Source organism: Drosophila subobscura, chromosome A (genome assembly GCF_008121235.1).
Source record: "Drosophila subobscura isolate 14011-0131.10 chromosome A, UCBerk_Dsub_1.0, whole genome shotgun sequence".
Taxonomy (NCBI): Eukaryota; Metazoa; Arthropoda; class Insecta; order Diptera; family Drosophilidae; genus Drosophila; species Drosophila subobscura.
The window spans coordinates 21,680,941-21,708,161 of record NC_048530.1 but is presented as its reverse complement, the minus strand read 5'-3'; the positions used below and the strand labels follow the sequence as shown (position 1 = coordinate 21,708,161).

The following is a 27,221-nucleotide window of genomic DNA, read 5'->3' as shown; positions in this document are numbered from 1 at the left end:
CATTACCGTTACTGCAGCAGCTTATGCCGCTGCTGCCACTGCTTGCCTCCTGTTTGCAGGCAAGTCATAAAAGTTGTCTGACTTTGGTGCCCAGCCCGAGCGGATGGAGGAATGCGCCATGTGTGCTCGCACAAAATACTCCCAAAATGAAATGCAAAACGGCAAAATGCACTGCAAGAATGCGCGCGCGAAGCACGCACCTGAATATATCTGAAGATTGTATTCCGTTGGTCTCTAAAAGCTAAGCCCCAATCAGTGCAGCACTCGGGGAGCACTTGCACTTCTGTAAGAGCTTAAGATGCGCACACAGCTGGAGGAGCTGGAAAAGTTGCGTTCCAATTACGAGTCCAATACATAACTTGCCCTCTTCTGCGTTGAGTTCAAATAAATGAGCGGGAAAAGAGGATCAATTTACGAGAGTTACGCGAACACATTCGAGCTGGCATTATTTTTGTTCTTTAAACATTTCAGAGCGGCATTCAACTCTCAACTCTATTCGGGTGTTCGGCATTTACGGCCAACCAAGCAATTGCATTTCTCTGAGTGCATTTCTGGCATCTAACTGTCTCTTCTCGCTCTCGCTCTCTGTCTTTCTTTTGGTGCATCTTCCATGGCTGAACTTCGGCTGTGTATGGGTCTTGGGGGCTGCGACTATATTACATTTTATGTCAAACGCGTACGCTTTCAATATTGACAGAAAGCGTCGTTGCTGTAGACGCTCGCGGATGCCGGTGCGGATGCCGGTGCGGATGTGGACGCGCCACCTGTTCCGGCTGCCGCTCCACACAGCCACCACCCAAGACTCATCCTGGTCTTGTCATGCTAATGTTAACTTATTTTCGCATTTTTCGGCACACACCGTACACCCCGCAGCACCCAGACACAAGCCCCATCCCTGCACCCATCGGAAGCTATTTTCAAATAAAGAAAACGCAATTTTTGGTCGGTGAGCGGCCGCCGCCTCAGACACACCCACTGCTAGCTATATTCAGCGAATGCGATGCCATCATCGGGCATGATGATGATGAGGATGGGCAGCCCTAGAAGGGCTCGCCCAGCGGCTTAATGGTCAGCTGATGCACCTGAACGTGCGGCGGCGTGGCCAGGGCATACATAATGCCAGCGGCAATGTCCTCGGGCCTCAGCATGGGCAAGTCACCATAGCCCCGGGGCAGAATCTCCGTGTCCGTGACCCCCGGAGTGATGCTCTGCAAGGCGAGTGGAATTAATCGAACTAAGATTTAGGGGAAATGAAATCGGAACCCACCGTAACCTTGATCTTGGTCTTGAAGCCACGAAACTCCTGGCGCAGCACCTCCAGCATGGCCTTGATGCCGTGCTTGGTCAGGGGATACATGTTGAGGACCTGCAGCTCGTCGCCCGGCGGATTGATGATCGTCTCGCCGGTGAGGCTGTTGATCAGCACCACATGGCCGGGCACGTCGCGCTGCTGCATGGAGCGAAAGGCGCGACGGGTGCAGTTCAGGACGCCCATGATGTTCACCTGCCAGGTCTGCTCGAGCTTCTGCAGATCCTGGGTGAGCAGCTGGCCGGGGAACAGGCAGCCGGCATTGTTCACCATAATGTCGATGCCGCCCAGGTGCTCCTCCACCCAGTCAAAGGCCGCCGTAATCGAGTCCAGGTCCGACACGTCGCAGTGCATCAGATGGAAGCGGCCATGCAGCTCCTCCGGCAGCTCGGCCCGAAGCGCCTCCATGCGGTCCATGCGCCGGGCCAGCCCCACCACCACCACGCCCGCCTCGACCAGCTGCTTGGCCACAGCAGCTCCGATGCCCGAGCTGGCACCCGTCACCACGGCCACTCTGTCCTGCCAACGATCCATAGCTAGATGATGGATTCGGTTCCTTTGGGTGTTTTGTTCGCCGGATTCCCTTGTTGCTCCTCGTCCAGTGGAGCACTCTTCGCAACTAAGTCTGGAGGGCCGCCGGCTGGCGTCTTATATGCGATTACGCACCGATTCGCGGATGTGGAACCAGCTCCAAGACATTTCCCAGCTGGCCACACCCGTCGTTGCCTATGCAAATCAATTATTAAATGAGGCTCGGCCCAAGCGCGCACGGTTCACACGTGAGCTGAATAATTGAGGCGCCCCCGAGGGCTGGGGCGGAGCAGGTGGCAAGTGGCGCAAGCGGCATTGGGTGGCACGTTCGTGGTTGCAATTAAAACGTTAAACGGCAACCGTAAATATCACATCAAAGCAAAGTCATGTGCCCGCCACTGCCCCAGTGATCGTTGATCAAAATTGGCAATCGTTGGCCACGATTCCTCAGACCATATTCGATTATTATCGATCGATAAATGGGCTGCGATTGGATATTTTCATGTAAATCGAAGCCTTATTTGCCTGGTACCGCAAGCCATATAAGTTATATTCTAAAAATCACACCAATGCAATTATTTTTAAGCTAAGGAATGTTCTGTGTTGATGGTAAGAGTTTAGATTTATTATTTCTGATTGCAATTATGTTTTGAAGTCATTGTTTATTGTTGATAGAAGAGACTTTTGGGTATCTAATAGGTATTGCAAATTCCAAGTCTGAGAAAGTATTTGCCCATCCATAACAATTATTTAAGGCTCAAAGTATACAAATATAATCACAATTTGCTCTCTGTTGATTTCGAATAATTCCCACTAATAATATTTTATACCAATAATTATCCCCAAATCACCGAAGAACATTGAGTATCGTATTGAAATATTTAAGTTGCTTATAAAAAAATGTTAGTTGATAGTTAATAGTCGATGGTTTAGCTTGATCTTGATCAAAGAGAACGCTGCTTATCCGCACACACCAAAAGGTGCCCTTAGACCCGAACAAGCGCCCTGGGCAGAGCCTTTAAATTATGCAAAAAGTGGAGCGGAGGAGTGGATATACATATGTGTGTGTGTATGTGTCTACCCATAACCATATAAATGTGTGTCTATGCATGTTTGGGTATGTGCATGTGTCTAATGTATGCAAAGTGCAAAGTTCAACGGTATGCGGTATGCGGATGTCAGTTAAAATGGCTCGCCCAGGGGCTTGATGGTCAGCTCGTGCACCTGCACATGAGGTGGGGTCGCCAAGGCGTACATGATGGCATTGGCCACATCCTCGGCCTGCAGCATGGGCAGGCATTTGTAGGCCTCCGGCACCATCTCCGTGTCCACCAGGCCTGGGCTGATGCTCTGAAAAAAGTAACGCAAGCTGTGGGATATACTTTCTGTATCATTTCCATTGACGTACCGTAACTTTCACTTGGGTCTTGAACTCCCGCATCTCCTGGCGAAAGAGCTCTGTGAGGGCTGTCACCGCGTGCTTGGTGGCAGGATAGATGTTCAGCTCCTGCTGGCTGCCCGGCAGCGAGTTGAACAGATAGTGCCCCACGACGCTGTTCAGCAGCACCACATGGCCGGGCGCCTGGCGCTGGCGCATCGAGTGGAAGGCGTGCTGTGTGCAGTAGACCACGCCCATGATGTTCGTCTGCAGCACCTGCTGGACTGTGTCCAAGGACATGGTCAGCAGCTGGCCGCCCGACAGCTTGCCGGCATTATTGATCAGTATGTCAGCGCCGCCCAGCCGCTCCTCGATCCAGTCGAAGGCGGCATTCACCGAGTCCACGTCCGTGACATCGCACTGTCGGATGTGCAGCTGCGGGCCCAGCTCTTGGGACAGCTGCTGCAGGCGATCGAGGCGTCGGGCCAGCGCCACCACCACCACACCAGCGGCGATCAGTTTTCTGGCCAACTCCGCGCCAATACCCGAACTGGCGCCGGTCACCACGGCCACCCGATTATGCCAACGTTCCATGCCGAGGCTGGAAAAGCAACTGACGCCACAGACAGTCTCCGCTCACTGGGAAAACTTGGCAGCTTCGCAGCTTCACAGCTTCACAGCTTACATCTCTGTCCGCTCCATGGGCATCCCCTTTTATGCGCCTCTGGCTGGGCATTGATTTACACTCGAGTCTCGGGTTACGTGCAGTACGGTGATGCAACGGCTGACCGCAGATCGTAGATCAACTTACAGCGTCGTTAAGCCATTGACGCCTGGGTGGTTCCCCTTGAGGGGCGTGCACCTTGAACCCTCAGCAGAGTCAGGGCTTGTGGATCGCTGATCGCTGATCGCTGATCGCTGTAAAAATGTTAGATTTATGAACGGAAAAGCTTCAACTAAGCCGTAAATCGTGAAATTTTCAAAGGGGAACCAGCAACGAACGAGTCAAACCCATCCTGCTGTGCAACATTGTGCGAGTAATGGCCCCACTGGAGAAAGAGCGATGACTGTGTCAAGGCTTAAAGGCGCATTTCGAGGGTTTGGGCACGAGCACCTTTTGCTGCCCGGCCATGCCCCATCGAAATGCCAAATCGAAGTTGTATGAAGTGAAGCAGTAATGAAATATTGACGGGGGCCGTGGATTCGCCAGTTTGTCGCAGCTGCAAGCCAAGCCAAGCCAAGCCAAGGCAGGGCAGGGCGGGGAAAAACGGCAACAAAAATATAAAACAAGAAGAACAACAAACTCGACAGCTGCACAAAAGTTTTCCCTTTGAAATATAAACAAAAATCAATTTGAGGCGCATTTTCCAGCGCCAAAACTCAAACAGACGACGACTGGTGGAAGATTGGCGGTGGCAGTGGCGGTGGCGGTGGCGGTGGCACGAATTCGGTCTGGGCCGGCACCTACGCAGGCAAATTGCGGCAATGGTTACATTGGGTGCTCTGGGTACACCCACGGTGCGCCTAGAGAACGAAAGTATTATTATTGATATAAATAATTGAATTTATTATCTAAGTAATTTATTGCACACGAGATTGATTGGATAAGTATTTCGCACAACGCAAACAACTTCTTGGCTTTGCTTTAAGAGAGTTCTCCAGCAGGTATCCGCTCGTCGGAATGTCTTGCGATTGGTCTTGATGCTGCTGGTGTGGTTCTGGGCTCCTCTGATTCCAGAGTCCTGGCCCTGGGCACACGTGTTATTTGCTCACGTGTTTATGGAAATTGAGCAACGTATTTCAAGTTGAGCGTCAGCTCAAAGCGCCGTTTGTTTGCCAAGCAGACGACTGAAGAAAAATGTGCATGAAAATTTCACTGATTACGTATTTGCAAAGGGCAAAGACCCACCCATCGAACGGCAAATGGCTGGGGTGGGAGTTGGAGCCATAGCCAGAACCAGAGCCAGAGCCACCAAGGAGCTATCAAGCAGTGTAACACAGCAAGAAGGAGTGTGGTGCGAGTGCCGCAAACTTTTCGGCAAACAAGTATCTATTAGTCGCATTAGACTCGGCAGGATGCTCTCCCACCTCCTACGCCCTACCTCTCCACTCCACTCCACACAAATCCCCTCTCCACTGCTAACCAAATACACACTTATGCACGAGTATTAGTAGTCGTTTTCGTTTGTTGGTATAACAGTTTGGTCTGGCACTCGCACAGATCCTACGTCCTCCAGCTCTGCAGCTCTCCAGTTCCAGCGGTCAGGGTTCAATGCCGAGCACTCGGCCACTCCATATGCACATGCAAATTGGAAAAGGGCTTCCCACATGCCTGCCCTCATTTATAGAGCCGGGTACATTGACTGGCCGAGGGAGGATGCCTAATTCAGCACGAAATAACAGACAACAGCGCTGGTAACAGGAGTAACAGCGCTGGTAACAGGAGTAACAGGAGTAACAGCGCTGGTAACAGGAGTAACAGGAGTAACAGCGCTGGTAACAGGAGTAACAGCACTGGTGACAGAAGTAACAGCGCTGTTAATACCCACACTTTAACAGTATGACAGCGCTTCAGGCACTGCTTGACGCTAAAACGCTGTTACCGATCGGTGTAATTGCTCGCTGTGACGACTCTGTGGCTTAGCATGTAAGCTATGTACATACATAACTGTATGTAAGCACGCTTTACCACAATGATTAGTAGATAGATCGTAGATCATCTAACCAACATCCATTCATATATCGAATTTCTAGTATTGAGTAGTTAGAGAATTCTTGAATTCGTACTGATGAGCATTATTTGAGCTGCTTTCTTGGGTTCCTCCTCCCAATAACTACCGATGCTGTTCAGTTTTTTTTCTCCTTTGATTACCCATCGCATACATTTTGCCGCTTCAACAGTGGCAACCGGAACAGCTGCTGCTCTTCAGCTCAGCTCCTGCTGCTCCTGCTCCTGCTCCTGCTCTGTTGTATCTTCATCCCGCCGCCGCTGGCCATAATTCAAATTTGCAGTTTTCTATGCTAATTCGTTTGATATCGCTGGGAAGATGGCGCGCATACAACCACGACTACAGCTACCACTGCGACTACGACTACGACTACGACCCTTTGCTCTAGACTGTTGGCTCCACTGGCACTCCGCAAACGTGTGATAGAAATTTATGCAGCCCTGGCATACATATGTGGCCGAGGACATGTGCTACGACCAGAAGGGCCAGGGCAGCATGCAAAATACAATACAAAATTCGAAATGCGAAAAGCGAAAAGGCGAAATATTTTACAAAATACAAAACGGCAAACGGCAAACGGCATGCGGCATGCGGCATCCAGGCAGGCAGGCGACAAGTGAAATGTGCAGGAACACGTGACATTTGCAATTTGCATTCGCCATGACCCTCGAAGGCGTTTTGCCAGCAGTTTTCATTATGCCAATTTGTCTTGGCTTCTCGTCGTGCATAATTATGTACGCAGCTGTGGCGCACACACACAGCAACACCTTACCCCAGCCCAGAGGGTGGAGCATCCTTAAACCCAGCCTCAGAAGCATCTTTAGACCCAGCAGCAGCAGCAGCATCCGCCCTTCCATCCTGAGGGTGCCATTCGGATGGTTTATGTGTTAAGCCCGGTCTGGTTTTATGACCCACCAGCCAGGTGTACGTGTACCTCCGTCCTCTCCTCTCCTCTCCCCTTCCCAACCCACCCCACCAAAGGTGCTGGCGTTGTCGAATAAGCATCGGATTCTGCACGGAACTGTTTTGGAATTTTTCGTGTGTTATGTTCTCCTATAAACTGAGCGAATAAGCGCCCCACAAATCGCTTCCTGAGTGGCTCCACATTGTTGCGGCACTCCTGGGGGAGGGCAACAAAATGTAATGCCGCCATCACCGGTTCGAGGATGTCCCGTGATTGATTTGATTTTAATGCGAATTTTGCGAAAATTTACTTGGCTCGGCATTTTGGCTGGCAGTAATTAGTGCCCGACGTTTGCCAACTGGGGAACAGGATATCCTTTCTTTGTGCAGTTTCAGTTTCAGTTTCGGTTTCGGTTTATGATAGCTGCTTCCGCCACTCCGAGTTTGGCAAGCGTCCAGCCCCACGGATATCCACCGGAATGCGTCTACCAATGCGGTAAATGGAGAGAACACCGACTGACTCGCAGAAACTGAAGTCCAACGATGAAAAATGTTCTGCCATAGCTGTGGTCAGTTGGGCAGCTACGACGACATGCAGCAGTTAAACAATCGAAAAGTCTTGGCCGCGGCATCTGGAATGGAACGTTTCTGTGCGGCCCTCGAGGGTCCAGAAGGGGAAGGAGAATATTTGGACAAGTGAATCTCATTTGGCGCTTCAATCGGCAGCTGCCAGTCAATCTTTTCAATATTATTCAATAACAGGCCGCAGGGTGTTGTCTCCTCGTGGCCAGATGTCGGAATCTCATATTCGTAAACAAGCTCAAGCCAATGGAGCAGAAGGAGCAGGCAGTCAGGCAGGCAGGCAGGCAGGCAGGCAGTCAGTCGGGCAGTGAGGCAGGCAGACAGGCAGCTTGCTTGTGTCATTCGTTCGACTGACTCATTTATTGATTCATATGTGGGCCAGGAGACACGTGTTCGCCGACAGATTGATGGAGTCCGCTGGGTCCGTGCAACAATGGGGCCAAAGACGTGCCGGACAAGTGCTCAAGCCTCAAGCCAAGGCACGGGGTGGGGAGCTATGCCAGAGTTATGCAGGGGTGTGGAAGGGCAGTGGGCAGTGGGCAGTACAATTTACTTGCCACGGCAAACAATTCGCTGACAGCGTATTTCCAACACGTTCAGCGGGGGCTCCGCAGTAAACTCATTAGGCGCGGGACAGGTGCTGAAAAGCGAGGATTGCCGTACTCCTCCGAACTTCCATCCGATTTGAATTCCCCGGGAGTCGTACATTTATTTGACTGCCAAAGCCAAAGCCAAAGCTAAAGCCAATGCATTGCCCCGGGGGCCACTCAAAAAACAGTCACGTCAGCTCCTCCGCCGAGACCACGACCACTACCAGTGCCAGTACAAAGGCCTTAGGAGCCATCTCGGAGCCGAAGCGCAAAAGTTGAGCATAATATTTTATGAGGACTTCATGGCCAAATCTCCGCTGCACATGTGTGCACTGATTGCAGCAGTTCTGGCTGCTGGCTAACCCATGATAAATGGCCCCAACATGCAGCCAAAAACTGCAGTCAGTCCTCTCTCTGGGGGTAGCTGTTGGGAATTTTTTGGGGCGGAAGCCCCGGGATTTGGTATATCAAATTATGAAGAAATAATAATAAAATCCTCGCAAAAAGACATCCAACAACTGTTGATGATAAATGAAGCCAGGGGCAAGCACCGCATTGGGTCACAGAGTGAACAAAGAACGAAACACTGAAGCAATGAATGCTTTGATCGCAGAGATGGATGTCATCCGCAGTTCTTTTACATTTGGCAAACAACTTCAACAAAGAATTTTTGCGATTAGGCATAAGGAATGCTCATGAGATAAAAGAGAAAAGAACTCAGTCAACAAATGCAACAAAATCAAATAAAATGTGATCAAATCGAACGTGTCCAATGCTACAGTTGAGAACAGAAGAGCGGAGAGAGTTCCATAACCGAGGGTTGAAGAATCGCTTCAAGTTCTCATAGATGTAGGTATGTCCCATCAGATCAGGCCCACTCCCATTCCCAATAAGTCAAGAGACGCCTGAGTGCATTGCTTAATATTTTTGGTTGATTCCATATTTATTTTTCTCATTTGACTAGGTAAAGGTTCCACCATAATGCGTTTGCTGTTCGGTTCATAATAATTCATTATATTGTATTTAGTTGATCGGTTAATACCTTTAGCGATCGTCGCATATTTTTGTTTTGTTTTGTTTTGTTTTGGTTTTTTTGTTGTATAATAGGGACAGACCCCGACCACGTACCTGGAGCAGGTCACAGCATGTGCCGCAGTCCTTCAATGCAAATCGCAGGACGAGGACACATGATGTGGCGGCGCTCTTGGCAGGCAGGGCTTGGGTGTGGTTGGGGCCTGCCAATTTATGTATGTATATTTAATATATATAACATGTGAGAGTGTTTTATTGGGTAACTCGCATTATCTGATCCGATCCGATCCGATCCGGCTTGGTTGTGTTTCTGTTCTTCTGTTTTCATTTTATTGTACATACGATATAGTATATGTAGAGTTTAAACGTATTTAAATAATGTAACATACAGTAAATGAATGACGGGAGGGGGAGGGATTCTTAGGGAGCTCCTTAGGGATACAATATACATACATAATTCTCTATCATCCATATGTAATGACTGCTGCAGCTGCTGCTCCATTGAGAGAGACTCTCGAAATGTGTGGTACGAAATATAGTACTATAAATGGAATGGAATGCCTTCGCATGGATGGGTTGGGTTGTGTTTGAGGGATAGTCGATAAGCGGAGGGAAGTGGGGCGCAGGATGGGTGGGTACAATATATTCATTTAACACTCAATTAACAAATCTATTTGTTGTATGCAATATTGCTAGTAAACTCAATATATACCCATCGATCGGTAACTGCTTATCGATCGATCAATATCTCTGTGTGTGTGTGTGTGTGTGCCATTTCAATTTTGTCCACACACTTATTTTGTCTCGGTTTTAGCCGTTACTATATTTAATTTATGTAGTTAGTGTGTGTGTGTGTGTGTGTGTGTGTGTGTGTGTGTGTGTGTGTGTGTGTGTGTGTGTTTGTAGACCAACAAAGATGATTTTGCTATATCTGGTTTTAGTTTTGGTTTTGTTTAGTTTAGTTTTTACGCTTTTACTTTTACTTTGAATATAATTTAATTTGATTCACAACAATAACATTTTTTTCTTGAATATGCATTGAATCTTTGCTCCTTTCCTTTCTTTCGTCTCTAAATGTATCCATTAAATCAATATGGTAAAGCTTAGTATATTATTTTTGGTTTCGTTTTGTTGTAATAGGAGAATGAATGGGGCTGGGGAGGGGCTATGTCGTATCAGAAGGAGGGGCTTTAGTTGCATCTATCAGCTGCTGCTATTCGCTCTCCAGTGTCCTGCTATGTGAACTATGATGATATGCTGGCAGCATGGGTAGGTATCCATATGCACATCCACAGTTTCCACTTCTTATGCATTTGGGTAGTATGTGGGAGAATGTGTGCGTGTTGCCTTCTTCCACTTTCACTTTCACTTCCACTTCCACTTGAGCTCCGATCACGTCACGTCACGTCACGTCACTCGATGCCTTCGCTGAACATTGTTTTTGTGGCGTAATTGCTTTTCATTTCATATTACTTGTCGCTTAATGCTTCGATTCGATCAGTTACAAACTAAGAAGGTCCATCGATTATATATGTATATAATATGTGTGTGTGTGTGTGTGTGTGTGTCCTGATTCGATTATAAACATTAACTCTATGCATATGTATGGGTTGACTTTACGTACGCCTCAATGGATTGATATTACCAATGGCTAAACATTAACGTGATCTCTCGTAGGGGGGGGGCTATAAGTAACGCGGTTAAGGCTAGGTCTAGAGTTGGGTATGTTGGGGTGGCATTAGCTTTCGTTTCCTTCGCTTCCTCCTCCTTCGTTGACACATCCACATCCTTCACTCATGCCAGTCGCGCCTTCAGCTTCAGCTTCAGCTTCTTGTTTTCCGTGCTCATCATCTTCTGCCTCACATCTTGAGTTTTCAGTTTCAGTTTCACATCATTATCATTTCGCACACACACATCAGCTGCTGTACTCTTAACATTATTGTCAACTAATCTTCATCTAATACTCGAAAGCAAAGGGCGAGCGAGCGACGATGAACACGCTGCACAAGCCAAACGGGGTGGGGCGGGGAGACGGGCGAACATGAAATTACACATATCAGTATGTATATATCTAGATGGGTAGTATATATTGTATATGGGGCAGATATATCTATATATATTTTGTATGTATATAACAAAGATCGATTTGGGTAAACCATGCACACGAGGAATATCTACAGAAAGCCATCGCATCGGGCGCTTCTCTGCGCTTAGTTGGAGTCCGTGTCCGAGTCGCTGGGAGGGACCGGGGAGGCGACCGGCTTGGTGGCCACCTCCTTGGCGGTCTCCTCCTTGATGGGACGCGTTGCCGCCAAATACGCGTTCGTGGACTCGCCGTGCGTGGTCTCGATGCCAACCCTGCAACAAAGGAGAGACAGCGAATTGAAGTTCCCCGATCCTCAAGTGATTGTTTGCTTTGTGCCTGATACTCACTTGTACTCGTGTCGTGCCAAATAGCGGACATACTTCTCGGGTGGCTCATCGGCGTCCGAGTCCTGGACACTAACCGAGCGCACGGTGGTATGCGAGACCTGCGTGGCGGGCATTGTGAACTCCACGAATGCGTATGGCGCCAGTTCACTGGGTATCTGGTCGTACGATGTCAGTGCCATGCGGCACACCAGTTGATGCGTGGTATACGCTCCTGAGGAGAAGCAGAAATTGTATCGGGAAATGGGAGGGCAAACTGCGTGCAGCCTTACCCTGACCCTCCTTGGGCAGACGTGGACACCGCCAGACAATTGCCCGATGGTGATGCTCGTACTTGGCCTGGCCCGATGTCACCTCGATTAGCGATTCCTGCAGCGTGTCGACAGCGCCGAGTATGCGTTCAATTCCCTTGATCTTGCCCGTCCGTCGATGGGCCGACTTCACCGATCCATACCTGTTCCACCCACCCCAGTAAGATTTTCGAGTTATTCACCGAGCGACGAAGTGAGGGGAGGACATGAGGGGCAGACACCCACCTGAAATGCTTCTCCACGCGAAACAGATAGATCCAGCACTCGGGTATGGGGAAGCGCACCGAGACATCTTCGCAGGGTATCTGGCCGAGTTTGCGGGAGGTGAAACCTGGCACCAGAATGTCGGCACGCAGCTCCACCTTGTTGCCGGTGACGCACCAGGTGGCCTTCAGCTGGAGCGGAAGTTCGCGATTCTTTGGCGGACGCACCCGGAAGCGCAGCAGTTCAATGTAATTGGCATCCGGCGGCTGGAATCTAAGGGGAATCGAAGTTCGTTTAGCTTTGTTCTTCCTGTCCTTTTGCTTTTCTTGCCCCTAAAATGGACTCACTTAATGGTGCGCGTGCGCTCGTACTCCTGCTGATTGACAACGCTGTGAAACTCGACCGCCTCGAGGCGAATCCACTCCTCGGTGGCCACGGGTATGATGTCGTGACGGCCGACCACCTCCTTGCCCTGCCGCCACATATCGTTGACGCCCAGCTCGATGGTCGGCATGCCGGTGAGGAAGGCCAGGAAGAAGAGGCGCACGCGGGCAATCTGCTTGAGGATCTTGCCCTCGCTGTCCTGCTCGACGGTGATCTCGTCGACGGCCGTCACCTGCACCTCCTCCATCTTGTAGGTGAGCGCGCGCTCGCGCAGTGCCGGCAGCTTGAAGAGTGCCTCCTCAATGCACACGGAGAACTGCTTCATGTCCTCGTAGGTCATCGATCCGATCTTGAACAGCTGCGACGACTGCGGCGCATGCTCGACGGGCAGCCCCAGCTTCTTCAGATCGCTGCCGAACTCCTTCACGCCCTCGTAGTCCCCAGCGATGGCGTACTGTGCGAATTTGGTCAGCTTGTTGGTGATGCGCTCCGCCTTGGTCACCTGGCCGGGCCGGACGCCGGGCCGCTCCTTGTAGAAGATGTACTGCAGCTTCATGGTGAAGATCTTGCCAAACTGATCGTACTGCTGGGCGCCGATCTCCGAGACCGAGTAGGAGGGCTGCAGCGGCAGCTCCTGGAACGGCTGCTTGTCGCCGGGCTGGTTCAGCAGCTGCACCACCGGCACATCGTTCTGCACCACGAGGCGCACAAAGATCTTCTTCCAGAAGCGCTGGCCTGTGATTTTCTTCTTGTTCGGCTGCCGCAGCTGCATCTCCCAGCCGGGGCCGACGTAGTGCAGGCGCGGGAACTCCTCCAGCGGCTGGGACACATCCTCGTCGTACAGCGGCGTCTGTGGCGTGTCCTGGGAGTCTGTGCGCTTAATGCCCGCCTCGCCCGACTCTGCGGCAGCTGCCGCTGCTGCTGGTGGAGCTGGGAAGCCGGTCACGTCCTCAAAGGGATTGACTGTCGCCGGCGGTGATGATGACTGGCTGACCGACTGCACGGCCGACCTGGCTGGCGGTGGCGGTGGTGCCAGCTGCGGTGCCACTCCTCCAGTGCCCTCCGCCTTGGGGCGGATCACCACGCTGAATTCCTTGTCCACCGACTCCACGGACTCGGCCCGCACGGGCGCTCGCATCGCATAGAAGTCATCGTCCTCGTTCCCGAAGCCATCGTCCGCCGAGGGGGCATCGCCAAAGGCATTGGCCGCCGAAATGGTGGCCGACCCAAAGGCGCTGTCGCCCCAAGCTGAAAATGGTCAAGGGAATCGGTTAGGTGCTGGATCTGTCGAGGCGGTGGATCCCTCTTGGACTTACCATCTCCTCCCGTGGGCGTTATGGCCCCAGAGCCACCGAAGCCGTCCAGTATGCTGATGTTGTCCTTCTTCACGGAGTCAAACTTGGCCGAGAAGGCGTCAAACTCATCCGGCTCGACGGCAAAGATGTTGGCCCCATAGCTGGGTGCCTGCTGCACGGCCGGCTCCACCGTCGGCTCCACCTCGGGCTCTGGATCGTCGTCCACGGCAAATATGTTGCCCACCACGGCAGCGGGCACGAAGCTCGGCTCGTCCTCCTCCTCGGGACTGGCGAAGGGATTGGCTGAGAGCTGACCGCTGGCCAGGCCACCGCTGCCCAATGGAAAGTCCAGGCCCGTGTCCATCTGCTCGGGCTCGTCGCTCGCCAGCTCCATGGTGGTGGTGTCAAACGCTGGCTGTGACTCTGTGGGCGGCGACTCGACAGGCGCGTGTGCTGGCTCCGCCTCTGCCTCTGGCTGTGACGCGACTGCCTCGGCCTCGGGTTCTTCATTCTCTGTTGGAGCTGCCGCTGCTGCCGCTGCTTCTGCTGTTGGCTCTGGTTCTGGTTCTGGCTCATCCTCGTCGTCGGAGCGTGGCAGATCCTCCACCGTGGTGATCTCAATGTCCGGCGTGGGTGCTCTCTGCCGGCCCGTCGTGTCCTGTGGCGCTGCCATGTGGGCCAGGGTCGCCGCCAGGGTCGCCGCCTGCGGCTGGCAGGTGATGTCATGGGTGCTCTCGTCCGGTCGCGTCAGCACGGACGTGAAGATGGGCTCATCCTTGTCCTCCCCATCGTCCTCATCGTCGCCATTGCTGCCGCCATTGTTGTCCGCATCGCGTTCCGTCTCCGAATTGGCCAGCTGGGGGGCCTGGGGCAGATCGTCGTGCAGCAGATCGGGCTTGGCCACGGGCTGTGGCTGCGCCTCAAACAGGCTGAGGATGTCCTCCTTGCTCTTGGGTGGCGGTGGCTTGGCCGGCTTGCCGCTGGTCGTCCCGAACATGTCCAGCAAGTCCTCCGAGTCCGCTGGCGCTGTGGCTGACGGCGGTGGCGGACGTTGCGGCGGTGGTGCCGGCTGCTGCTGCCCATGCTGCACCATGTGCGCCGGTGGCGTTGGCCTGGGCGGCACTGGCCGTGGCGGCGGGGGACGCGGCGGCTGCTGCTTGGCCGGCGAGGGCATGGGCGTGGCCCCCTGCAGGCTGGGCACAGCCGTGGGCACCGCAAAGGGATTGTCATGCTGGCTGGCAGGGGGAGCAGGAACGGGTGGAGGCACAGCAGCAGCCGCAACTGGCGCAGGAGCCGGAGCCGGAGCAGGAGCAGGAGCTGGTGCTGGAGCAGCATCTGTTACTGGAGCAGGACCTGTGGGCCCAGTGACTCCGCCAATGAGATCGAGATCCATTATTTGATTATTGGAGCCACTGTCGGAGACATCCAGCAGGTCGGCGAGGCCCGAGTCCGGCGTGGGACTGGGCGAGTGAAGGTCGCGCATGGAGACGGGGCTGGGCGATCGGGTGGCGGGTATGCGGCCCAGCAGCTCCGAGGAGGTCTCGTCCAGCTGGCTGGACACCGTGCTGATCAGATCCTGTGTGCTCTGCGGCGGCTGGGGCCGTGGCGGCGGCGGAGGCTGTCTCTTGCCGCCGTCGTCATCCTCCTCGCCAGCGGCCGACTTGAGGCTGAGGGCATCGTCCTCTGCCTCTATGGTGGTGCCAAAGAAGCTCATCGCCGGATCAATGTCATTGATCGGTGGCTCTGGCTCCGGCTCCAGATCATCGCCGCCAAAGGCAAACGGATTCGAGGCGGCGGCTGAGGCCACTGTCGCGGAGCTGTTGGCTGCCTCCCCGAATGGATTCGACTCTGACTCGCCTGCCTCTGGCTCTGACTGCATTAGGAAGGGATTGGCGGCCATGTCGCCGCCATCCAGATCATCGTCCATGAGGAACGGATTGGCCATTTTCGGTTCGGGTTTTTCGGTTTTGTTTCTTCTGGTTTTGGTTTTCGGTTTTGGTTTTTTGGTTTTTTGGTTTTTCGTTTGGTTTGCTGATTCGCTGCTTAGCGCTCGATTAGTTCGCTTTCGAGCAGCTTAATCTCCGTCTCGCCGGGCGCTAGATTCTCCGCTATGGAGGTGTCGAAAGGATCGATGTCCTGCGGCCGCACTGGCGGCGGTGGGCGCGATGGCAGCGAGGGCGTGAGCACCTTGTCGCCGAGTCCCAGATCCTGGGCGTCGCTCTGCGCGTCAATGGCCAGCTCCTGGGCACTTCTCTGTGGCAGCAGCTCGTTCTCGAGCAGCTTCAGCTCCGTCTGTCCCGGCTGTAGATTGGCGGCAATTGACGTGTCAAATGGATCGACCTCCTCCTCGTCCGACTCCTGTCCCTGGGCGTTGCGGGCGCCGCCGGCGTTCGGCAGGTGTCTGCGCTCCTGCGCGGGTGTCAGCACCTTAATGTCGATGTTCTCCTCGACGGCGAGCAGCACCTCGGCGGGCACGGGCGTGGGCGGGGCACGCGGATCAAAGTCCGGATCGGAGAGGCTGTGTCGCAGCGTGGGCGTTGGCTCGGCGATTAGATCCGCCTCGATGTGCTTCAGCTCGATGTCGCTGAGCTTGGCCTCCGGCACATAGGAGGTGTCGAAGGGATCCTCCGACTCTGGTATGCCCTCGGCAATCGATTGGTTGCCGCTGGCAGATCCAGCGGCTGGGGGTGCGTAGTACGGCGTCAGAGGCTTCTTGTTGGCCCCAACCTCATTACCGGCACCGAGTAGATCCGGTCCGGGCACCAGGAAGCCCACACTCTTCGCCTGGATGTTCAGGCTCAGCGAGGACTTGCGGCGGGCGGCGTCAAACTCCGGAGTGATGTGGGATGGCGACGGTGGCACCGGTGGCACCGGTGGCCTGGGCCTTTGCGGTGGCTGTGGCCTCGGCGGCGGCGGCTTCTCCTCTGCCTGTCCTGCCCGCGGATCAAAGTCCGGATCGCTCAGCGAGTGCCTGAGTCCTCCGCTCGTTTCGTTTGTGAGCAGTTCCCGCTCCAGAAAGCGCAGCTCTGTGGCCTTCGGCTGCACGATGGCACTGACCGCTGAAGTATCGAATGGATCAAAGTCCTCCGGCTCTTGGTCGATGCTAAGAGTGGGCGCCAATGGCGCTGGCACTACCTTGCTAAGATCGGTGGCACTGCCGGCCAAAAGATCGCGTCCGGGCGCCGCTAGCAATGAGGATGCTCCTCCTCCAGTGGTCTCCTCCTCGGCGCGCGGATCAAAGTCGTCGTCCTCCTCGAGTACGGTGGTCTTCTTGATCACCTGCTCTGCGTAGTTGGTGTTGAACGGATCGTCGTCAAGGTTCGGCTCGTCCTCGTCCTCACTGACGTAGATGGCACCAGGTACAATGTGTGGTCCAGTGGCAGGCCTGGCCGGTGGCGGCGGGCGCTTTGGTTTTCCTGCAAAATGCAAGCCACAATTAACAAGGAATCTCAACAACAATTTGAAAGGAAAAGGAAAAGGAAAAGGAAAATGTGGGAAGGCAGCAAGTGGGAATCGTTCCCAGATATGTATCTATGTGATTCGTGCAGAGAGCTGTCCAATCCAGTTGTCTGTCGCCTGCCCTCAAAGATCAACGCATAAGCAAATGCAGAAACAAAGGAAAAGAATCAATATCCCAAAATAAAGGAACTTTCTTCAGTGTGGCAATCGAACAAGAAGCAAAAATACATTCAATAATTCTCTAAGTGGAAATTCAAATTGTTGTTTGGAATGGAATGTGGTAGCAGGGCTAGCAGCCAGAGTGCAGCTTTTCGAGCCCATAATTTACATAGATGCTTGATCCGTGCATGCATAATTATTTCAGGCATTTTGTGGCGGAGTCTGTTTGCTCTTTGAACATGTTTCGACTTGTTGTTGCACACTTTTAGATCCAGTTGAGTTGGAATTGAAACTAAAATGACTTTCTGTGTTTTGTTGAGTGTGTGGCAAGTGTGCTGAGATGCAGCGTTCGGGGTTCAAGGGGTATCTCCGCCATTGGATGATGGCTCACCTGATAGTGGCTCCTCGGACTCGGACTCGGGCTCCGGCTCGAACTCGGCCCAGCTGGCCTCGGCGACGGCTTCGGTGAGTAGCGAGGCTGGCGGCAGGACAACCTGATTGACGATGGTGATGTCCTCCTTTTTGGTGAGCGACTCGGCGGCTAGTTCGGCAAACTCGTCGTCCTCCTCGTCCTTGAGGGCGTCGAATTCGGCTAGATCCGGATTGAGGGAGCTCCCCTGTAGCTCTGCTAGCTCTGCGTCCTCGTCCTCCTCGTCGACTCGCTGCGGCTTGATCAGGTGCAGATGGAGCGAGACACTCAAGTCAATGGGACCAGCCGATTCGGTGAGGTCGTCGTCGACAAGATCGTCGAACAGATTGTGCTGCGGCTCGGCGTTGGCGGCTGCGGCTAAAAGGTCCGCCTCGGGATCGGCTAGCTCAACGCTCTCGCTGAGCAATAGATTCTGGATGCCCTTGCGTAGCTTTCGCTTGGGATTGGCTAGGGCTAGGGCGTGGTCGCGGTCCACGCGTCCGGAGAGTACCTCGACGGCGGCACCGAGGCTGACGAGCTTCTTGTTGCCCTTGGCCTTGTCGGCGCCGACAATGACCTTCTCCGCGTAGGCGGTGTCGAACGGATCGGGCCCGTCGTCCGCCTGGAACACGGGCGAGTCGGGTACAACGGCTAGTTGGAGCTCTCCGCTGGTGATGGCCTCGATGTAGTCGGTGGCAAAGATATCATCGACCTCGTCCTGCTGCTCGTCCTCCGAGTCTGAGAGCTCGACAACGGCCTCTGCTAGCTTGTCGCGCTGCGACTCGATTAACGCGAGGCGTTGGCGTTCCCTTTCCTGGCGCTGCGCCTCGAGACGGGCTGCCTCCTCCTCCTCCTGCTTCTTCTTTTCGGCCGCCGAGGGCAGGCGCTGGTAGAAGGACTCCTTCTTGATGCGATCGAGCTCGTCCTGGGTCTTGTGTAGGATGGTATCGACGCCCGATGTCAGCGCCTTAAACTTGGCCCATTCCTCGTCGCCTCCGCCTCCACTGGAACTCTGATGCTGATGCTGCTGCTGCTGCTGATGCTGATGCTGCTGATGTTGGTGGTGGTGGTGGTGGTCGTCAGTTGAGGTTGTTGCACCACCGGATTCGGCTAGATGAGCGTCCCCGAGAGAGGATCTGTGGTATGTGGCGCCTGCGGCACCCTCGACGTCCGATGCGCCACCGTCCGATTCGCCAGCGTCCGACTTATTGGCCGCCGCCTCCTGCTTGGCCCTGAGCTCGCGCTTGTACTGCTCGAGCTCCTCTTCGGTGAAGAGTTCTTGGTCCTTTTTCGACTTCTTCTTTTTCTTTTTTAGGCCCTTTGGTAGCTTAAGCATTATCTAATTGCGGAGACATCGAGATCGGTCTGCAAATATGTACGAGAACTTACACTCCCACAACTGCCTTCGGGAGCGATAACACGGGGATGCTGGAGCTAGAGGTTGGCTTCTACGTAGGACTGGATGATGGACTGACTGGGTAGGTGGTGGTAGTAGTGGTTGTGGTGGTTTTGGTGGTGGTGGTGGTGGTGTTGGATTGGACACTGCGGGAGAGGGGGGATACTTATTATGTAAGCTACTCATCGGCAAAGGCACATAAAAAATGTATGCAGGGTGCAGCTGCTGCATCTACACTCCCCATCGAGGCTACGCAGACAGTCAACTGATTGATTGATGAGGGATTGTTTGATTGATTGACACATTACATTTACATTTACATTTTACATTTACATTTTACATACATATATGTATGTATGTATGTATATGCATATGAAGTGGCGATTTTTCTACTGGAGTCACTAGTTAATCCCACAAGCCCGTCTCCCGCACTCACCGCCGCACCAAATGTCCACTGAAGGCTATACGGAGTTTTGGGCCACGCGCAAAAATCTACACTCGATTCGTGGTATTACCTATTCTGGGGAAAATCCATTAGATATTTCCTTTGAAATCTGTGCAGCTCTACTCTACAGGATATTGATGTTCCCTCTGCTTCCTGTACGTGAGGAGTGGAGTGCGTGTTCCGTGTACGCCGTGGAAAAAATGTACACGCTCTCTCTATGCTCTCTATGCTGTTCTCTGCTCTCTTTGAATGAGCTTCCTGGCGGGGCTCTGTGGCTCTGTGAATGTGGTGTACCTACACACGAGCTTCGGCCGAACCGGGCGAGCTTTTCCACCACAGAGGCCACAACTCAACACGAAAGTCAAAGCTCAAGACACACTGGCAGGCAATAGATTTCGCCCACACTGCACTTACTGGTTGGTTGAGTGACTGTTGACGGGCACTTTGCCAGCGTCAGAGCAATTATCCATTATTGGCGAGCGACTGCCGCAATCATTGGGGGTCATCGATAATTGCCATGCAATTGGTTGAATATTTCAAGATCAGACAGAGGAGAGGGGACAGGAGAGAGGGGCAGGGGTATGGATTGGTGTCCACTTTTCAAGGATTATGTGTATGCGCTCACAGAGTGAAGCGGGACAGCACGCTGCTCTACGAATGGGGGGCAGTAGTGTCTCCAACATCTCTTTTGTTGTTCTTTTTGGCTGGAAAAATCGATGATATAGAGACGCACTTTGGGGCATAGAGAAAAAGAGACAAGCGAACGAGCGGGCGAGAGTGAAAGAGAGAGTACGTTCCCACGCGCAAACATCCATCATAGAGCGTATCTCAAATAGGAGTATATACGTATATAAATATCTCTTATATTTGTAGGACACTCGCACTACACGAGTTTTTTCCTAATCAAATTTTCTGCACACTTTCCCCGACACACTTTTCTCACAGTCGAAATGAACATTCAAAAAAATATGTCACACACCTCGTTGTAGGAATATTTAATGGGTTTTCTTTTCTCTTTTGTTTGTGTGTTGTTTGATGGCAACACTTTGCATGATATTTGGTTGATTTTCGGTAGATTTTACAGTTCGATTTTCTCTGAAAACTTATGCAACTTACGTCTCACTCTTGCGCACTTTGTTGGGTGAAGGGGAGGCAAAAATTCAGGAAAAACAATTGTGTTCGTACGTTCTGTTTTTTTCCCCCTCGTGGCACACCACACCATACACACTTTTCTTGGGCCAAAATCAATGAAATTTCTCGAATTAAGTTTTTTTTTCGGGGTAAGGAATTGAGCGTTGAGCGTGGGTTTTATTTTGGAAGTCCGTTGCTGGCTGGTTCTTATTTACTTTGGGGGGTTTTTACTGCCGTAATATCTTCGATTTGTGTTACCTCTGATTTGAACTATCGGGAAATCTAGCACAGAATGAGTGAAATGTCACGAAATGCCATAGGAAGTGCTTTCAGAGCAGCATTACCGTGCCACCTAACAGTATCCTTCAAAAAGCTGCGGCCGAAAAAAGCTTCCACGCCAAAGCGCCCACCGAAAGCGTGGCCACAGCTGTTGCGTGGCGGGAGTAGGGGGTTGTGTGTCTCTCCCGCGGGAACTCTGTTGCTCTCCCGAAGAGCTCCAGTAGCTTCGAAAAAGCTTCACCGAAGATGCTCGAAACAATAGCTGCTGCCGTACGTCAGCAACGTCACCGTTTGACACTTGACATTTGGAATGCACGACGCACCACGCACCGTGCACCACGCACGACCCACAAATATCGCAACGCATGCGCCCACCCAGTTGACCAGCCCTGGCTGAGCTCCTCCACAGCTGCCGTTAAATGTGGAAGGGCACTCGAAACGGTGACCCTGATTCTGTGGCAAAATCCTTTTCGAATGTCTGAAAATCATCTTGAGTTTCTGATTGCAGCGCAGGTCAAGCAAAATGTCCAATAACGATGGTAAACGCACATTTAATTGGAGAACTTTAGCCTTGCAGCAGGAGATTTATTTTATAATTATCTAGAAATCGCAGCCAACAAAAGACTGCCTCAACGCAACTCCACTATGTACAACTTTTAATTTGGGAAAAGCAATTCCTAACATTTCCAAAAAAGTAGACAACCAAATGTACAAATACAGTAAGCGTTTTGGTTATAAAAAGGAGCCGGCAGGGCGACAGTGGAAATGATGATGAAGACTAAAACTATGCCCACAAGACAGCTATACAATCCACACCACATATGCAACGCAAATCACTCGGAATACCTCCCATTTAAATCCCAATGCACATCTCGCGGTTAGTCTGGCGTCTGGTAAGGGTTCTGCGCTGAAGGAGATCTTCCTACAGGAAACTTTCAACAGCAGACCAGTCTAAGATAGTGCCGAGTGCACGTAGAATGGAAACTGCAACACACTGGATTATTTTTAGACATTTTTCAAATATTTAGTATACAAAATTGAGCCATTAAATACTTTAAAATAAACTAAAATATGTTATACTTAAGACGCTTTAACTAGTTGAATGCGTTTACATCAAAACCAAAACAAAACCTAATTCCAGAGAAAATACTGTGAACAATTTAAGGCGAGAAAACTTTCTGACAAGAATAAATTAATAAAGTAAATAGAGGAGGGCAGAATCAAAAATGTATATGGAGCTTATCAGTGCTTTAGCTCCAGTGTTTCATTAGCTGGGGAATCAACTTGAGAAGGTTCAAGAAAGACCTGAAAGACAACACAATTTGTTGCAAACCCTACAGCTAATACAAATTTGCAAAAATAAACAAACCTACCGCAAATGAATGTGCCCTTATGGTAGACAATTCAATGTATGCTGCCACATGATGGATATTAATTATAAACTTGTCTAAAAACAACCACCGCAGACTGTCCCTAGGGCTACCAACTTGAGTTGCTGTACAGATTATCCTTATGGACTAAGTTAAGCTAATTAGGAAAGAATATTAATGCGGGGTACAGCTGGAAGTTGGTGTAAATAATGATGGCAGTGTGTCTACATAGCAAAAAGAAAAAAGAAATAAATGAAACTTACACAAAGGTGCCGTCTGTTTGTGTGTTGGTGATTTTATCGCCGCTCGAGGCTTATGATGTGACGCTTTTTGGTGGATTGTAGTTCTAGTTGTAGTTGTGATTGTGGATGTGAATGTGAATGAGTCAGTGCTGCATTAGGCGGCGATAATGTCAAATCGTAGTCGAAGCCCCCTCCTCGCATATCTTATCTCTCTTTGGTCGTTTCCAGCGTTGACACACAAATAGTATTGACGAATGTTAGGTTGGCCAGGAACAAAGGAAAAGGTTTTCCCATAACGTATGCAAATAGTCGCATGTCTGCCATCCCGCTCTTCCGCGTGCGCTTGTCGCCTCGCGCCGTCCTTTTCCTTCTCGTGCGCCAACTCAGAACTGAATGTTTGTCTTGAATCGGCAGCTGTTGAACCACCAGGACTCGATGTCGCCATACACCTGGGACCTGTGCCGCTGGGCGGACGAGTGCAGCCGGGCGCACAGGTCGCAGAAGGGGGACACGCTGACCAGGCGGTAGTGCTCGCGCCACCAGAAGTAGCTGGTGTACTCCTCCATATCGTTGGCCACGAAACGCATGTGCTCCGCCAGCTCGAGGGCGCTGTCGAAGCGATTCGCATCGATGTAGGAGTGTGGTGGCAGGAAGCGCGTGTAGTCGGCCCCGCCAAACACCACGGGTATGATGTGCCGCTCCAGCACCCCATAGAGCTTCTCCGTCACATAGTCCTCGCACAGCGAGTTCTCAAAGGCCAGATAGAACATGTAGTCGGTGTCCAGCATCTCATCGCAGTGAGAATCGCCGCGGGTACAGCTATAAGACGTAGCAGAGCGTTAATTAGACTTCATGGGATGGGCTGCCGACTCACCTGAGGGGCCCGCATTTGCCGTAGACATCCACCTCGATATGCTCCTGCAGCGCCGCAGTTAGGTTTTCGCGGCGGGACAGCGTCTTGCAGTGGGACACAAACCAGGCGGCCATTTTGGTCTTGCTCCGCCACAGCCGCGATGCGCTGGTGTCGTTCCCTTCGCCCTTCGTTGGCGGCTGGCGCCAGTGGACCTGGGCACTGGGGGCCACCACAGCACCCGTTTCGATGTCCTGCAGCTGGCCGTAGGGCCACACCACATCCGAATCGAGGCGATTGGTCATGGTGAGGTTGTAGAATCCACCCTCGTCGCTCAGCCGGTGCTTGGTCTCGCCCGCCGACTCCATCAGGGCAAACACATACGCCTGGTGAGGACTGCGCCGCGAGGGCACCGGCCGCAGAAAGGGGAACGACTCGGCCACGTGAAACACAATGGCGTCGTACATATCCAGGTGGGGCAGGAAGTCGTGGCTGTTGGTCACCTCGCACTGGTACACGGGACAGTGCAGATCCTCGCGCAGCTCCTGCGGCCCCAGCGAGTCTGCGGGCAGGCCCCAGCGCGAGTCCCCGAAGAAGCTGCTCCACAGCAGAATGGTGCGCGTTCGCGAGCCTTTCGGGGGATTGCTCTCCAGGTACTCCTGCAGGATGTCATACTGATGGATCAGCGGCGAGTGGTTTAGCTTGTGCAGCGCCAGCAGGCTGCCAAGGAGGAAGACCGCCAGCAGCAGCAGCAACAGCAGCAGGGTCGGGCGGCGACGCCCATTGACGAACCGACCCGAAAGAACAGCCATTGACAATTGGCATTAGTTGGGTCTCCAGATAAAGCAACGCGTTAGCGTTCCTCCGCCGCTATTATCGGCGTTCCCCCGCCTTCTGCCGTCCGCTGCCACGCCAGGGTGCGAGGTGCGAGGGCGATAAGGTAAGTAGTATTGATTGCTTTGCCGATAAGTGGAGAACTCACACGTCGGGCGGCAGGTAGGCGGGCAGCCCTTATCGAGCACATTTCGGCGTCTCCTTCCATTGAATGAGCGTTAGACGATTAGAGGGCCAGCGAGTGCCAGAGATTGAGGGCTGCCTGCAGCACGCGGGTGAGCAGGGTGAACAGCGCCACGAATCCGTTGACGAGAAGCGTCCTCAGCAGAAGCAGCACTTGCCTCATGGCTCTCCCAGTGCTGCGGAACAAATGAAATTATCCAACGGATTGCAGCACCGAATCAGCATGGGAGGTGTGCAACCGTAACCCACCTGTGGAAATGGCCTCCAATCTTCCAAGTGTTTGCCTGGGAAAGCAAACACTTGCCCCAGCCGTCCCCTGGGAAGTGGACAAGGCAAAGACTGGAGGCCCGCCATTGTGGAGCAATCTCTGCCAATTACTTTAATGGACAGAGCCACACTGCTGCAGTCCTGCAAGGAATTCAAGTTAATGGTTGATTGTCATGAATGGGGCAAATTACACAATTTCTGCTCCACTTTGATTGCGCACTTACCGCGGGTCCTAGCGACAGTCCTCCCAATGCTGACAGCACCATCATTAGCCTTCGAATGTGTCTATAATTAATTATGAATTAGTTCCCATCGCCGGCTGCCAATTACGCGGGAGGCACTCCAAAAGGTAAACAAATGGGAATTGGAAATCCGTCGCTGGCGGGCGTGTGTGTTGCTCGGATATCGGTATATCGATATATATCGCACAAAACTAGCTATCTTTACGTCGCGAGTCGATAATGGTCTTATGGCTAAATACCGGCTTAGTACGAAAGCACCCACGTATTGATACATTGCTAATCGTTTGGTGTTTTGTTGGTTCACCGAATTTACAGTGTGGTTTATGGTCGGTCCAGTCGTAACACGCAGATAGGTTCCGCATATCGAACAAAAATACCGATACTAATATTTTCGCAGTCCAAAAAAACTATCACCTACACATATACTATCAACAAAAAGTATATATCGGTATATCTAAGTATCAATTCAATGTCCTCATATTTACGGTATATTTTTGAAGTGAGAAGCTATATTTTGGTATATTTTTGAGGGTCTGACAGTATACTTTATCGTCACACTGATTTCAACCTCCTCATGACAAATGACAAACTAAACTGAAAATTGGAAACGAAATTCGAGAAAAGACAGGCCAACGAGTGGAAGAAAAATGAGCTCGCGTAGGAGCAGGAGCGGTCCCACCCTGAACTTCAAGGCGGTGCTGCTGGGCGAAGGTGAGTCTTGGAATCCGACACTTGCACCTGCTCTAGGGCACTTCTTGGACATTCGATCCAATGTACATGTTAATGCAACTACGATTCTTGCAGGCTGCGTCGGCAAGACGTCGCTGGTGCTGCGCTACATGGAGGACAAGTTCAACCCACAGCACCTGAGTACGCTGCAGGCTTCGTTTGTGACCAAGAAGGTGACGCTGCCGGACGAGCGGCGGGCGCAGCTGAACATCTGGGACACCGCCGGGCAGGAGCGCTTCCATGCGCTGGGCCCCATCTACTACCGGGGCTCGGACGGAGCGCTGCTGGTGTACGACATCACCGATCATGACTCCTTCCAGAAGGTCAAGTCGTGGGTGCGCGAGCTGAAGCAGATGCGCGGCACCGAGATCTCCCTCATCATCGTGGGCAACAAGACTGACCTGGAGGAGCAGCGGGCCATCGGCTATGCGGATGCCTTCCATTACGCCCAGACGGTGGGCGCCCAGTACTTAGAGGCGTCCGCCAAGGAGAACGAGGGCGTGGCCGAGATCTTTGAGCTGCTCACCCATCTGATGCTGGAGCGGCTCAGCCAGCGGGAGCGGGAGACTGAGCCCGCAAGCCCCTTGCGGCTGCAGGCCCTAGATGCAGACGATGCCGTCAGTGTGTCGGACGGAGAGCAGAGTGACGGCACTGGAACCGGTCAACGTTCCTGCTGCGGCATCTAGGAGCTGCAGGTTGCGGGGGTCCGGCTAGCCCAGCGCCGTCCATTGTGATAATATATAATGTACCAGTAGATCTGTAGCCGATGTTTGTCTGTATATACTATATAGATATATATATATAATTACGTATATATGATTATGTTACCAAATTATGTTTTGTTTAAGTGGTCCCTGATGATCTTTATTTGTTGTAATCCCCCCTTTAACCCTCATCCCTAGACTAACCATTAAAAATTGTTCTGCTATGATTCCACGAAAACCTGCTTAGGATTTCGGAAATTTAATTTCGCTCTTTGTTTGCGTCAAGCAATAAAATATCTTGTACTAGCACTTATCTGCATTATATTAGTGTGATAAGAAACCACTCCCCACTCCAAAATCATCAGCTGCTGGTGAAATTTTGCTTGAATTGAAATCTTTATCAGGAGTGTGCTGCCAGCTGTGCACACTGCTTCGCCCGCCACTGTAAGCACTCAGTGCAGCTGTTCAGCGCTCCGTCGCCCACCACTGTGTGCAAGCATGAAACTGCTCGCTGGTCCGTTATATTTAAAAGAGTACAGATTTCAATGTGTAAAAAACATATTTGTGATTGTAAATTAATATTAAATGCGAGTAGACCTTTAAATTTCTTCAGAGTTGTATGTAAAAGCAGTGCAATAAGAATAAAAACTGAAATTTGTCGCGGTTTTTTATGGCTTAATTGGAAGTAATAGGAATCCCTATGCAAAATGGCAGTTTCGTTTCATTTCAACATAGTTGGCAGTTCTGGCTGAATATCCTCATTCGATTTCCTTATTACGCAGGCTCCAAGGCCCAACAATGAGACGCACTGACACGCTTTCTGAAAAGGGTTCAGGCGGAGAAC

General features: G+C 52.0%; 6 protein-coding genes across 11 annotated transcripts; 1 reads left to right on the top strand and 5 right to left on the bottom strand.

Moving 5' to 3' along the window:
- Positions 1–13: 13 nt before the first annotated feature.
- LOC117890433 (protein stoned-B) lies at positions 14–15,704 on the bottom strand. 3 transcript variants are annotated; one of them, XM_034795273.1, is made up of 7 exons: positions 14,237–15,704; positions 13,700–14,158; positions 12,347–13,631; positions 12,021–12,272; positions 11,757–11,938; positions 11,488–11,698; positions 9,536–11,412 (listed from the first exon to the last, which is right to left on the bottom strand). In XM_034795273.1, the coding sequence occupies exons 1-7, from the start codon at positions 15,621–15,623 to the stop codon at positions 11,265–11,267; spliced, it is 3,924 nt and encodes a 1,307-aa protein (XP_034651164.1). In that variant the 5' UTR covers positions 15,624–15,704; the 3' UTR covers positions 9,536–11,264. The 3 variants fall into 3 exon arrangements, with proteins under 3 accessions (XP_034651172.1, XP_034651164.1, XP_034651156.1); XM_034795265.1 differs by having other exon boundaries at positions 13,700–15,704; XM_034795281.1 differs by lacking the exons at positions 9,536–11,412; positions 11,488–11,698; positions 11,757–11,938; positions 12,021–12,272 and adding an exon at positions 14–43 and having other exon boundaries at positions 13,292–13,631; positions 13,700–15,657.
- Positions 985–1,935, bottom strand: LOC117890587 (farnesol dehydrogenase). Its single transcript, XM_034795527.1, has 2 exons — positions 1,268–1,935; positions 985–1,208 (listed from the first exon to the last, which is right to left on the bottom strand). Exons 1-2 carry the CDS (start codon positions 1,841–1,843, stop codon positions 1,041–1,043), a joined length of 744 nt encoding a protein of 247 aa, XP_034651418.1. The 5' UTR covers positions 1,844–1,935; the 3' UTR covers positions 985–1,040.
- LOC117890596 (farnesol dehydrogenase) lies at positions 2,592–3,899 on the bottom strand. The gene is made up of 2 exons (XM_034795538.1): positions 3,249–3,899; positions 2,592–3,190 (listed from the first exon to the last, which is right to left on the bottom strand). The coding sequence occupies exons 1-2, from the start codon at positions 3,810–3,812 to the stop codon at positions 3,023–3,025; spliced, it is 732 nt and encodes a 243-aa protein (XP_034651429.1). The 5' UTR covers positions 3,813–3,899; the 3' UTR covers positions 2,592–3,022.
- On the bottom strand, positions 15,704–21,066 carry LOC117890515 (protein stoned-A). 4 transcript variants are annotated; one of them, XM_034795423.1, is made up of 3 exons: positions 20,663–21,066; positions 17,688–19,070; positions 15,704–17,094 (listed from the first exon to the last, which is right to left on the bottom strand). In XM_034795423.1, the coding sequence occupies exons 2-3, from the start codon at positions 19,039–19,041 to the stop codon at positions 15,722–15,724; spliced, it is 2,727 nt and encodes a 908-aa protein (XP_034651314.1). In that variant the 5' UTR covers positions 19,042–19,070; positions 20,663–21,066; the 3' UTR covers positions 15,704–15,721. The 4 variants fall into 4 exon arrangements, with proteins under 4 accessions (XP_034651314.1, XP_034651340.1, XP_034651331.1 ...); XM_034795449.1 differs by having other exon boundaries at positions 20,936–21,066; XM_034795440.1 differs by lacking the exon at positions 20,663–21,066 and adding an exon at positions 19,537–19,588 and having other exon boundaries at positions 17,688–19,072.
- A 1,533-nt stretch (positions 21,067–22,599) lies between these two features.
- On the bottom strand, positions 22,600–24,466 carry LOC117890568 (alpha-(1,3)-fucosyltransferase C). The gene is made up of 2 exons (XM_034795505.1): positions 23,443–24,466; positions 22,600–23,387 (listed from the first exon to the last, which is right to left on the bottom strand). The coding sequence occupies exons 1-2, from the start codon at positions 24,228–24,230 to the stop codon at positions 22,952–22,954; spliced, it is 1,224 nt and encodes a 407-aa protein (XP_034651396.1). The 5' UTR covers positions 24,231–24,466; the 3' UTR covers positions 22,600–22,951.
- Positions 24,467–25,483: 1,017 nt separating this feature from the next.
- On the top strand, positions 25,484–26,637 carry LOC117890607 (ras-related protein Rab-21). Its single transcript, XM_034795550.1, has 2 exons — positions 25,484–25,655; positions 25,749–26,637. Exons 1-2 carry the CDS (start codon positions 25,592–25,594, stop codon positions 26,357–26,359), a joined length of 675 nt encoding a protein of 224 aa, XP_034651441.1. The 5' UTR covers positions 25,484–25,591; the 3' UTR covers positions 26,360–26,637.
- Positions 26,638–27,221: the final 584 nt, after the last annotated feature.